At 47.3% G+C, this 13,455-nt stretch overlaps 1 protein-coding gene and 1 non-coding gene across 7 annotated transcripts in view; both read right to left on the bottom strand.

Annotated features, from left to right (window-relative positions):
- FANCC (FA complementation group C) overlaps window positions 1-13,455 on the bottom strand; it is a 303,623-nt gene that overhangs the window by 3,149 nt on the left and 287,019 nt on the right. For all 6 annotated transcript variants that reach the window (XM_043927161.1, XM_043927163.1, XM_043927164.1 and 3 more), the window contains 2 exons: window positions 10,243-10,423; window positions 5,660-5,866 (listed from right to left, as the gene is read on the bottom strand). In XM_043927161.1, coding sequence (XP_043783096.1) covers window positions 5,660-5,866; window positions 10,243-10,423 — 388 coding nt within the window. The remainder of the gene's footprint in view (window positions 1-5,659; window positions 5,867-10,242; window positions 10,424-13,455) is intronic.
- Window positions 53-155, bottom strand: LOC122673092. The gene has a single exon (XR_006334583.1). It is a non-coding gene; the product is annotated as a U6 spliceosomal RNA (small nuclear RNA).

Raw genomic sequence — 13,455 nt, 5'->3', positions numbered from 1 at the left:
GTATATAAGAACCTCTATTTTTGAGAGTAATCTATGCTTTTTTTTTTTTCTTTTAAATATAGAACGCTTCACAAATCTACACGTCACCCTTGCACAGGGGCCATGCTAATCATCTCTGTCTCCTTTAAATTTTAGGCTATGCACTGCCAAAGTGAGCCCCATGTATTTGTGTTCTGTGTGTGAGTCAAATGTTTAAGTCGCCTGCGCAGCCCAAGGTCAGGCTCCTTCCCCGAGTGCAGCTGGGCCCTTCTGGTAGGATGACCAGCGGCCCTGGTCCACCTGGGACTCTCCAGGACCCAGGGCAGCCTTCAGTCCCACGCCACCTCTGGCCGTCAGCCAAGGCAGATCTCTCGGCAGCAGAGAGTGAGTGAGAGCGGGGGACACCCGGGGCCCCCTAGGCAACGCTGGTGCTCCTCGGCCATCTCCTGGCAGCCGCCCAAGCCGAGAGGGCCTCTGCAGCGGCTGGGGGCGGGGGCGGGTTCCATGTGGCTCTTGGTGTCGGTTCCTCCTCTCTTGGCTTTTATTCAGAAGTCACAGATGCTGTAGGTGACCTCCATGGATGAAACAACGTGAGCTTTCCTGGGATGCCTTAAAAGACTTAATTGACTTCCCCAAACCTGGGGAGGGGAGAGGGAGACTGCCTCCTGCTCCGGGTGCGCCTCGGAGCTGGACGCAGGGTGGCGGCGCCATCGCGGATGCTCTGTACGCCCACCTCAACGCCCGCGCTCCGCTCCGGTCTCCGGTCACCCCGCCCCACTGCCGCTGAGGGAGGGACGCTCGGGAAGGGCATCTGTATGGGGCTTCAATTCATCGTGAGCTCCGCAACGACAGAACTGAAGTCTGTATTTCAGATTCGGGCTGCCTTTCGGCTGACAGCGCTGTGGTCCAGCAACAGAAGACAGAAGGAGGCCGAGAGAGAAACGGGAAGTCGGGCCAGGTCATGGGGCAGGAGGGGATGGGCCTCAGGGGCCGCAGGAACCTGGGCCCCAGCCGGGCTCCTTGTGCCTCATCCTCATCACAGAGGCTCGGAAGGAGCAGAGAGTGGAGACGTAAGCCAGGAGCAGGGAGCAGAGAAGCCGAAGAAGAAGGGGCGGGGAGGGCAGGGGTTCTGGCCCAGGGATTCAGTGGGGACTCGGAGGCTGAGCCCTGGGGCCTGTGCCTGAGCCCGAGGAAGCAGTCGGTGGGGAGCAGCCTGCCGCAGAGCCTGGGGTGTGGGGCCACGAGAGGAGGAAGGTGAGCGGACGGCACACGGGCCACTCGGGTAAGGATGGAACACAGTGCGGAGAACACGGGGCTCAGAGCCCAGGGCTCACACAACGACAGCAAGACCAGGACCCGGCCTGGGGCTGGCTCTGCTCCCTACTCTCTTTCTCATCAAAGCCAGGCCAGGGCTGGGGTTCTGCGGGTGGTGATGCCAAAGCCCCTGGGAAAGAACGGCTGTCCCACCGAACCCAGGCTTTCCCAGCTGGCCACCACCTGCTCCCGGTCAAGCATTCCTGGCCCGGAGCTCTTCCCAGGGTGCTTGAAGAGGGCCCCGGAGGAGCCAGTGCTGGGGGGACTCCTAGCGCCGGTCCTGCTCGTAGCAGTGCTTGCCGGGCTGCCTTCAGCGGACCATGAGGCACTACAGGAAGCCTTCGAGTAGGAAGGCCAATACGTTAGTAAAGACAGTTCCAGAACATCTGTAAGGACAGAGCCCAGGAGGCATTCTGAGCTACGACAGGTTCTGAGGTGCCGGCAGGCCAGCGCCCACCCGCCAAGGAACCAGTGCAGGAAAGCAAACACCGCCTTTCATCCTCTGATGATTTTTATTTTTTTTGCAGCTGAGCTGACTTATGAAAGTGAAGATGTGCGGGGATTTTCCGAGCTCCCCCAGGCTCAGGTGTAGATCAGCAGTGTTGACTGGGGTTGAGCTATTTTGTGGGAATTGGCCTCTGGCATCGGTGACAAGCCTGAGCTTGGTGACATGAGCCGTTCTGTGGGTGAGACCTGAGAGGGTGGTCCCTGTGAATGTGGACTGTTCCCGGAATGGAGGGAAATACGGTTGGAATACGGAAGCAGGGAGCTGGGTGTCTCTGAGGAGCTTTCTCTAGGCTGTATTCTCTCACACCCCATGGGCTGGGACTCTGTGAGCTCCCCGGCCTGCTTTCCACCCGCAGGGGGACAGGATGTGGGAGGAGCAGGAGCGCACAGGCTCAGAGAGGAAGGCCGGCCAGGCCTGAGCAGGCTCCTTGGGCTAAGGCCCTGCCCCCATGCTCCAGGGCCCGGGCAGGAGGTCAGAGGTCAGGCAACAAAAATACCACCAACGCCTGCATGATTCAGAAGTCCCTGGCTTTGATTTTTTGTTTTTGAAAACAGGTTTCCTTTTATATATGCGTGCTAAGTTGCTTCAGTTGTGTCCAACTCCTTGCAACCCTATGGACTGTAGTCTGCCAGGCTCCTCTGTCCATGGGATTCTTCAGGCATTTCCTCCTCCAGGACATCTTCCCAACCCAGGGATCAAATCCTTGTCTTTTAGTTCTCCTGCATTAGCAGGCGGGTTCTTTACCACTAGTGCCACCTGGGAAGCCACTTCTCACATATATATATATGTTTTTTTAAATTTCTGCGCTGGGTCTTAGTTGCGGCATGTGGGATACAGTTCCCACCAGAGATTGAACCTGGGCCCTCTGCATTGGAAATTCGGAGTCTTACCCAGTGGACCACCAGGGAAGTCCCCTTAACTTTTGAAATAACTTTCAATTTTAGAACAGTTTTAGATTTATAGTTTGACTAAAAAGATAATACAGAGAAATCCCATATCCCCCACACTGTTTTCCTGTTAACATCTTACATTAGTTTAGTACATTTGTCAGAATTAATGAGCCAGTATCTATTCACTTTATTAACCCGACTTTTAGGTCAGACTTTATTCTGACCTCAGTTTTTCCCTAATGTCCTTCTTCTGGTCCAGGATTCCATCTAAGACACCATATTACATTTAACCATTGACCCTCCTTAGGCTCTCGTTGGCTGTGACAGTTCCTCAGACTTCCCTGTTTTTGATGACCTTGACAGTCTTAAGGAGTATTGGTCAGGTATTTTTGTCAAATGTCCTTCAACTGGAGTTTGTCAATTGTTTTTTTCATAATTAGACTGGGGTTATAGATTTGGGGTAGGAAGTGCCATTTTCATCACTTCCTATCAACGTGACTTAGTACAGCTGATGTTGACCTTGACCACCTGGCTGAGGCAGTGACTGACGAGTGACTATTATAATTTATTCCCGGCCAGAGAGGAAAATTGGTTGACACCCAGTTCTACAGGTATGAGGACATTCTTTAGCTCTCACCTATGGAGTTCTCCCACCCCAAATGGATTTGGAGGTGAGATGTGCCTTTTATAAAAGCACATGACAGATGGCTGTGCTGGGGCGGGTCCCGAGGAGATGGCACCCTGCATGTGATAGGCAAGCCCTCTTCTGCGCTCGGCCACACCCAGGCTCCGGGAGGTCTTCTGTCTGAGCCCTAGAGGACAGCCTGACAGGCTGGCTGTGTGGCCTGCCTGCCCCACATACCCTGTTCTCCCGGGACCAAGGAGAACCTCTGAGCACCGGTGACTGAGTTTTTGGCAATCCCACTGGTCACTGGGACTTGCTTCCCGTTCACATTCAAACAGAGCAGGAGAGGGCAGGAGGGGGCCTCTGAGTACCAGGAACATTCCTTTCTTGATTTGGTTGCTGGTTGCATGGGTGTTTTTGGTTTGTGAAAATTCATCAAGTTATACTTTAATGTATATGTATTATAAAAATATATATGTATATGTATATGTAATGATATGTATTATAAAAACAGAAAAAAAACAGCATTTTTTTTGAGATGAGCTTATAACATAAAATTTGCTATTCTAACCATCTTTAAATGTACAATTCAGTGGCATGAATTATATTCACAGTGTTGCACAACCACCGCTACTGTCCATTTCCATAACTTGCTCATTATCCCAAACAGGAATGCTGCACCACTCCCCACTCAATTCTACTATCTGTCTCTATGAATTTACCTATTCTAGGTATCTCACATGAATACAGTCATATAGTATTTGTCCTTTTTTGTGTCTGGCTTATTTTACTTAGCTCTCAAGGGTCATCCGTTTCGTAGCATGTGTCATTCATTCATTGTAAGGCTGAATAATATTCTACTGTACGTACAAAGCATATTTGGTTTATCCATTCATCTGCTGATGGGCCTTTGGGCTGTTTCTGTCTTTTGGCTCTTAGGCATAACACTGCTACAAGCAGGATGAACAAGTATCTGTTTGAGTCCTTGCTTTCAGTTCCTTTGGGCACACACACAGAAGCAGAATGGCTGGATTATATGGTGATTCTATCTTTACATTTCTGAGGAACCGTCAAACTCTTTTCCACAGTGGCTGCATCATTTTAACATTCCCAACTGGAAAGGTGAGTGTTCAATTTCTCCACGTCCTTACCAAGACATGTCTTTCATTTTGTTTGACTTGGTTTATAGTATATGTCCTAGTCCCTGGGTCAGGAAGATCCCCTGGAGGAGGGCATGGCAACCCACTCCAGTATTCAATCCCATGGAAAGAGGAGACTGGCAGGCTACAGTCCATAGGGTCACAGAGAGTCAGACACAACTGAGGCGACTGAGCACACACACATATGTCCTAGTGGGTATGGAGCAGTGCCTCATTGTGGCTTTGATTTGCATTTCCCTAAGAGCTAATGACCAACTTAGACAGCATATTAAAAAGCAGAGACATTACTTTGCCAACAAAGGTCTGTCTGGTCAAAGCTATGGTTTTTCCAGTGGTCATGTATGGATGTGAGAGTTGGACTATAAAGGAAGCTGAGCCCTAAAGAATTGATGCTTTTGAACTGTGGTGTTGGAGAAGACTCTTGAGAGTCCCTTGAACTGCAAGGAGATCCAACCAGTCCATCCTAAAGGGAATCAGTCCTGAATATTCTTTGGAAGGACTGATGCTGAAGCTGAAACTCCAATACCTTGGCCACCTGATGCGAAGAACTGACTAATTTGAAAAGACCCTAATGCTGGGAAAGAGTGAAGGCAGGAGCAGAAGGGGACGACAGAGGATGAGACGGCTGGATGGTATCACCGACTCAATGGACATGAGTTTGAGTAAACTCTGGGAGTTGGTGATGGACAGGGAAGCCTGGCATGCTGCAGTCTATGGGACTGCAAAGAATCATACATGACTGAGCAACTGGACTGAACTGAGGAAGGATTTCTTTGTAATTAGCAAATGTTTTTTAAATTAAAAAATTAAACTCTTTGAGCCACTGCAGTGAGCACACTTGAGTGAAGTCTTGTTTTTCTTCACAAGGAGGAAGAGTCACGCACTGTAACAAAAAGATGGCCTGAGGAGATAGGAGACTAGCTTTCAGCCTGGATCCTGGCCATCCAGGATGTGTGACCTGGGAGCAGGCTCCTTCCTTACCGGCCGCCCTCTCCCCTCCTCTCCGCCATGCAGGTGCTGCGCATGCTCCCCGTCCGGCTGGCTGTCTCTTCCCTTCCTGTCCATCCATGTTTGGACAGCATCCTGGGACACAGGCTCTTCAAAGGCCAGGCCCTTAAGTGATAAGCCACACTTCCCCTGGGTTGTGAATGAGAAGCAGGATGCCAGAAAAGGGGAGACTTACGAGGGTGATGACTTCCCGGGCGATCGCATGTCCTCCAGGAGCCCAGAGCAGGAAGTGCAGGAGGAGGCGTCTGACCAGCTGCTGACAAGCAGGCGGTCTGGGGTCTCCACCTTGGTTCTCTCCAGCTGCTGCCTGCAAATCCCTGGCCGAGAGGGTTGGACTCCTGAAGAGCTTCGTGAGGCGGCCAAGCACTGTCTTCACCTCCACCTGGGAATATAATTTCAAAGAAAGAGATCAGGCGAGGGTTGGGACACGTGTGGGGCTAGGATGATTTAGTTCTCTGAAGCAGCCCCAGAAACAGGAGAGGTCTGGCGCCCGAGGGCGGGCAGAGAGGGTGGACCATGTCTGAGTTTACACGCTGCTCCACACAAACCCAAATGGGTGTAATGGAAATTTCTTGACTTTCGTCTTGCTCACTAAGCGGCCAGGGCACCATGCCAGGAATTGACCTTTTTTTGTTGTTGTTGTACAAAAGGAAATGGAGAAAAGTCCTCAGCAGAATGTAGTCATATTTTTATATTGTGGGGAAAGGAACAAAAGGCTCCTTGAAGACTTGCTCACTATCACAGCCACAGATCAATTAAAGCCCCGTGCCTGGACCTCCACTGAGTCAACGTGCTGATAAGAATGAGGTTTGCCTTTTGCCATCTTGGGTGGGGAGGAAGTGCCGGCTCACACACACACACACACACACACACACACACACCCCACCCCCCCCCCCCCCCCACACACATTTGTTTTGTTTTAGACACTGGGACACTGTTCATACATATTTAAAGCTCAAGTGGAGGTCACAAGTCTGTGGAATCCATATAATAATAGTGATTGTTGCAGGTCTGTGGGTTGTTTCTGCATAAAAAATATTTATTTCATGCTGAGACTTCTGTTTGCTATAAGAATGGTACATCAAGTTGTGACTTGGAAAACAAAGCAAAACCTGAAAGTCATAGATCCAAAATGCCACATGGAACTCATGAACAGCTATGTTCCCTCATTTTCAAAAGAACACTTAGGCCCACTCTAAAAATTCCCATGACCAATTTTATGGATTTTGTGTGAGTTCTTTTTTTCTCTGAAAGTTAAGGCTTCATTCAATGAAGTCTGTCATAAATTCCAACATACTAGCAGTGTTGTGTGAGCAACCCTGACTACAATGCAAGACCGTGAGAAACTGCACTCTGCGCCCTTCCATGGTGGAGGGCCACGTCCTAACAGGAGAGGGCCACTCCCTCACCACCTCTCATCTGGGCCCACCCTGATGGCATCTACAGGAGCCCACGGCCATCCTGCATCTAGGCTGCTCTGCAAAAATGTCAGGGCTTAGGAAGCCCTGCCTCCATAATCATGTTCTTGTTCGTCTCCTCCATAATCATGTTCTTGTTTGTCTTCTCGGCTCACCCAGTATTCCCTGAGGCTTGTCTTTTCTCTTTCTCTTTCACTCCAGGCCACCTTTCCCTTCAGATACCTTCCTCACATGCCAAAAATGCTAATGCTTTCTGATCTTTTAAGGAGAAAAATATAAGCTTTCTTTTCTAAGTATTAATTTTTATCCTGCAGTATGAAAATTTATATATGCTTACTGTTAAACATTTGAACAAAAAAGTAAAAAGAAAATCAAAATGATGGTAACCACTATTCAAAGAGACTTATTAAAAGTGAAGTTTATATCTTTGTCATCTTTTTTTCCATGCACTGTGAACACAGCACTCACTATATACAAGGAACTGTATTCTAGGGTTTTCACAGTGCACTATAAACAATTTACCATTATCTATATAGCACATGTTCTTTGATAATATGATCTTTCATGGCAGAATGCTGTTCTGTGACTGTGAAGTGAAAGTCGCTCAGCTGTGTCTGACTCTTTGCAACCCCATAAACTATACAGTCCATGGAATTCTCCAGGCCAGGATACTGGAGTGGGTTACCTTTTTCCTTCTCCAAAATCTTCCCAATGCAAGTATTAAACCCAGGTCTCCCACATTGCAGGTGGATTCTTTACCAGCTGAGCCACAGGGAAACCCAAGAATACTGGAGTGGGTAGCCTATCCTTTCTCCAGTGGATCTTCCTGACCCAGGAATCGAACTGGGGTCTCCTGCATTGCAGGCAGACTCTTTACCAACAGAGCTATCAGGGAAGCCCATTCTGTGGCTGTAATATACCACAATTTATTTAGCCAATATCCTTAGTACTGGAACTGTAGGCCATTTCCAGTTATTGCAGTTACAAACAACACTGCAATGATCCTGTATATAAATCTTTACACAGCTCTCTAATTACTTCCTTAGGAGAATTCCTAGAAGGAGAATGACAGGGTTGAAGTGTATGAACCCTCACTTAATTCTTAAAAGTATACAAACATAGGAAGTTTGTTTTTTATCATGATTCAGTTCGAAGTTAACAAAAGGAAGTGAACACTGGCTGGCAGAGAACGCAGTCTGCAGAGACAGGAGTGGGTATTATTTGCACAGGCCGCATGCATCCCAGGCAGGAATGGTTGCTCTTTGCTACTCCCCACCTCAAGCTCCCGTCACCACCTGCCCCAATCTTGAATCTTAAGGATGCCCAGCAGAGGTGACATTTCCAGCCACAGGACACTATCACATCTAGTTCAGTGTTGTGATTTAACTATGCCTTTTAAGGCAAAAGCACAGGTATTCTCACAGAGAATTCCATGGACAGCGGACCCTGGTGAGCTACACAGTTCATGGGGTCACAAAGAATCGGACACGACTAAGCGACTAACACTTTCAGTTTTACTTTAAGGCAAAAGCACAAGCAATGTCAAGCTCAGTCAAATTGTACAATAATCATGTTTTTAAAGGTAGTTCACAGTCTGTCAAGTCACCCAACAGACCCATCAAAGGGATTAAGCTCACAAAACCCAGGGGAGTGAGAACTATGTATTAATACTACTAGTTAAACTAGGAGAGTAGCCCCGCTGCTCCCCAGGATACCACCCACACCAGGGCCTCAAGTCCCAGGCAGACAGCCGCCTCGGACAGAACAGCTAGGAAGGAAACTGACGTCCTGGTGCTAAGCTCCTCTGAGTGATCTAATCTGTTTTGATCCAGGCTGTCAAAGCACCCCCTGAGTGAGAACTATGTGTAAGTTTTATTAAAAAACAGACCAAAAAAGGACTAACTTAGCTAGTAAAAAGATATGCCAATGCAGAGCTCTCTAGAAAATAAATCTTATGGGACTATTTACTTCTCTACACTTCAAAAGTAATCTGTCAGTTTCTATGATCCATATGGAATTTAACATAAAACCTACCAGTTTAGCTAATACAGAGTCAAATATGAAACGTATACAAAAACGCTTCAGAAAGCATTAGTGTTCATATATGCTGTGTGCTCAGTCGTGTCCGACTCTTTGCAACCCCATGGACTGTAGCCCGGCCAGGCTCCTCTGTCCATGGGATTCTCCACACAAGAATACTGGAGTGGGTTGCCGTTTCTTCCTCCACGGGATCCTCCCAACCCAGGGGTCTCCTGCACTGCAGACAAGTTCTTTACCCATTAAGCCATTGGTGAAGCCCGAAAACAAATTAGGATTCTCTTTAATGTGATATTTTAAAAGGGAAAAAAATAGTAAGCTCTCTTTAATCTCTTTTTAATCAGATAGCAATCTTGAAATACATGTTAATTTCTATTAAAAAAAAAATGTTCTATTTGGGATCCAGAATGATCACCAAATTGCAACTTTTTGAAATCACAAACTTTTCTTGCCCCTGCCATGTAACATGCTTTTAAACAAGTAAAATATACAGCCATACTGAACTAGTCTCTGTTTTTTTCAAACAACAGAAAACATCAAGCAAATGGGAGCACTGCTCTCTACATAAAGAAACCCACTCCCTTTAATTATTAAAATCAGGAAAAAGCGGTGGCAGTTGAACTTTTAAAAACCAGCAAATAAATGTTTGTAAGGAAGGCGCAAATGCCTTTAATCAATACATGGCTCCTGTAATTATCCTATTCCACACAAAATAACAACTGTCTTTGCCACAGACACTTAGCCACTCCTGTACTTTGCTGCTCTGTTATTTAGGAAACGATCAAGTCCTTTTTTCAGAAGCTAAGTGGTTAATATCATGTGATTACTTTAGTAAGAGTTCTAAACAAAGCTGGTACTGTGAGGATCTACTGACTGATCCAAGAAAGGAGTTAAGTCAAGAGGGAAGCAGACGGGGCCAGGCCGCAGAGAAGAAAGAGGCCGGGGCTCCTCAGAAGAGGGTCAGACCCTGTATGACAGCCCCTGGAGGGTGCAGCCCCCAGGCCGGCGCGCCTGTGATTCTGGACAGAGCAGCAGTGACTAAGGAGAGAGGATGGCCCAGGGCCAGAAGGGCCGCACGTGTTTCCTCGGGGCCTCCTGGGAGACCTGGCCTCCCGGTCCACTCCTGAGGGCAAGAAAATATCTCGAGTGCACGCCCAGGGCCCACTCACTCTTCCAGGCCCATGTCTTCCTGTACCTGCTGAGGTGCCTGGAGGTCAGTGAAAGCCAAACCCACCACCGCGGGTCCCTTCCTGCACCCGAGAGACCGTCCCCGAGGCAGCATGCCTTGGACCCTGCCACCTACCATGGTCTGCACTCTCTGCTGATGCCCAGCGCCTGGGCTGCAGCTGAAAGCCAGGAGCCACAGCAGGGCCTCTGGGGGTTCAGCCTCAGCTTCCGACATCAGTAACTGCTCAGCCGTGATATCAGCCCATCCTCCAAAGTGAACAAACAAAAACCAGTTCTCAAAGGGGCCTCCGTAGGACCTGGAACAGAAACAAAACACAGGGCAGTTAGGCAACTTGATTTCTTTTCCCTTTAGGTTCTTAAAGTGACTGTAATGTCTGTGAATGCTTGGCTTCAATTGTTCTTATCCACTGAAGTACAGCTTGTAAGGAATACAACTCAGGCTCAGAGAAAGAGCTCAAAACGCCACCCTGAAACCATCACAGGATGTTCAAAGGCAGGCTTCCCCAAACCATCCGTACCCTGAGGACCTCAGACTTTTAAATCTTGACACCCTGGACCCCCGAGTGAGCACAGACATTGGAGAAAGGAAGGTTTTGGCCCATGACCAGCAAGAATGATGCAAGATGAGAATCTGTGGGAGCACCACTCTGCCTTCTGCCTGGCCTGCACAGCTGGGCTGCTGTGGGGACGGGGCCCCCAGCCACAGGGCAGCCACCCAGGCAGCCCAGAGCAGAAATGAGGGGACCTCCTGGGGTCCAGACAGAGCCCAGAGAAGGAATGCAGGTGGAAACACGTGCTATTCCTTTTCTCACAAAACAAAAGGTTCTTGACAATTTTGGCAATTATGAGTTTTTCAGTTCAGTTTAGTTCAGTTCACTCACTCAGCTGTGTCTGACTCTTTGTGACCCCATGGACTGCAGCATGCCAGGCCTCCCTGTCCTTCACCAACTCCCAGAGCTTACTCAAACGCAGGTCCATTGAGTCAGTGATGCCATCCAACCATTTCATCCACTGTTGTCCCCTTCTCCTCCTGCCTTCAATCTTTCCCAGAATCAGGGTCTTTTCCAGTCAGTCATTTCTTTGCATCAGGTGGCCAAAGTATTGGAGTTTAAGCTGCAGCATCAGTCCTTCCAATGAATATTCAGGACTGATTTCCTTTATGATGGACTGGCTGGATCTCCTTGCAGTCCAAGGAACTCTCAAGAGTCTTCCCCAACACCACAGTTCAAAAGCATCAATTCTTCGGCACTCAGCTTTCTTTATAGTCCAACTCTCATATCCATAAATGACCATGGCTTTGATTAGACATACCTTTGTTGGCAAAGTAACATCTCTACTTTTTAATATGCTGTCTAGGTTTGTCATAACTTTTCTTCTAAGGAGCAAGTATCTTTTAATTTCATGGCTGCAGTCACCAGCTGCAGTGATTTTGGAGCCCAACAAAATAAAGTCTCTCACTGTTTCCACTGTTTTCCCATCTATTTGCCATGAAGTGATGGAACTGGATGCCATGATCCTAGTTTTCTAAACGTTGAGTTTTAAGCCAACTTTTTCACTCTCCTCTTTCACTTTCATCAAGAGGCTCTTTAGTTCTTTGCTTTCTCCCATAAGGGTGGTATCATCCTCATATCTGAGGTTATTGATAATTCTCCCAACAATCTTAATTCCAGCTTGTGCTTCATCCAGCCTGGCATTTCTCATGACTCTACATATAAGTTAAATAAGCAGGGTAACAATGTACAGCCTTGACGTACTGCTTTCCCAATGTGGAAACAGTCTGTTGTTCCACGTCTAGTTCTAACTGTTGCTTCTTGACCTGCATACAGACTTCTCAGGAAGCAGGTCAGGTGGTCTGGTATTCCCATCTCTTTCAGAATTTTCCACAGTTTGTTGTGATCCACACAGTCAAAGGCTTTGGTGTCTATAAAGCAGAAGGAGGTGCTTTCTGGAACTCTCTTGCTTTTTTGATGATCCAGTGGATGTTTGCAATTTGATCTCTGGTTCCTTTGCCTTCTCTAAATCCAACTTGAACATCTGGAAGTTCACAGTTCACATACTGTTGAAGACTGGCTTGGATGTGATGAGATGAGTCCAGTTGTGCGGTAGTTTGAGCATTCTTTGGCATTGCCTTTCTTTGGGATTGGGAATGAAAACTGACCTTTTCCAGTCCTGTGACCACTGCTGAGTTTTTCAAATTTCTCGCATATTGAGTGCAGCACTTTCACAGCATCATCTTTCAGGACTTGAAATAGCTCAACTGGAATTCCATCACGTCCACTAGCTTTGTTCATAGTGATGCTTCCTAAGGCCCACTTGACTTTGCATTCCAGGATGTCTGGCTCTAGGTGAGTGATCACACCATCGTGATTATCTGGGTCATGAAGATTTTTTTGTACAGTTTTTCTGTGTATTCTTGCCACCTCTTCTTAATATCTTCTGCTTCTGTTGGGTCCATACCATTTCTGTCCCTTATTTGTGCCCATCTTTGCATGAAATGTTCCCTTGATATCTCTAATTTTCTTGAAGAGATCTCTAGTCTTTCCCATTCTATTGTTTTCCTCTGTTTCTTTGCACTGATCACTGAGGAAGGCTTTCTTATCTCTCCTTGCTATTCTTTAGAACTCTGCATTCAAATGGGTATGTCTTTCCTTTTCTTCTTTGCCTTTAGCTTCTCTTCTTTTCTCAGCTATTTGTAAGGCCTCCTCAGACAACCATTTTGCCTTTTTGCATTTCTTTTTCTAGAGGATGGTCTTGATCACTGCCTCCTATACAATGTTAGGAACCTCCATCCATAGTTCTTTAGGAACTGTGCCTATCAGATCTAGTCCCTTGAATCTATTTGTCACTTCCACTGTATAATTGTTAAGGGATTTGATTTGGTCATACCTGAATGGTCTAGTGGTTTTCTCTACTTTCTTCAATGTAAGTCTGAATTTGGCAGTAAGGAGCTCATGATCTGAACCACAGTCAGCTCCTGGCCTTGTTTTTGCTGACTGTATACAGCTTCTCCATCTTTGGCTTCAAAGAATATAATCAATCTGATTTCAGTATTGACCAGCTGGTGATGTCCATGTGTAGAGTCTTCTCTTGTGTTGTTGGAAGAGGGTGTTTGCTATGACCAGTGTGTTCTCTTGGCAAAACTCTGTTAGCCTTTGACCTACTTCGTTGTACTCCAAGGCCAAATTTGCCTGTTATTCCAGGTATCTCTTGACTTCCTACTTTTGCATTCCAGTCCCCTATAAGGAAAAGGACATCTTTTTTGGGTGTTAGTTCTAGAAGGTCTTGTAGGTCTTCATAGAACCGTTCAATGAGCTGTATATCGAATTCT

Source organism: Cervus elaphus, chromosome 16 (genome assembly GCF_910594005.1).
Source record: "Cervus elaphus chromosome 16, mCerEla1.1, whole genome shotgun sequence".
NCBI classification, from domain to species: Eukaryota; Metazoa; Chordata; class Mammalia; order Artiodactyla; family Cervidae; genus Cervus; species Cervus elaphus.
The sequence above is the reverse complement of the archived record's forward strand: the minus strand, read 5'-3'. Positions and strand labels throughout refer to the sequence as shown.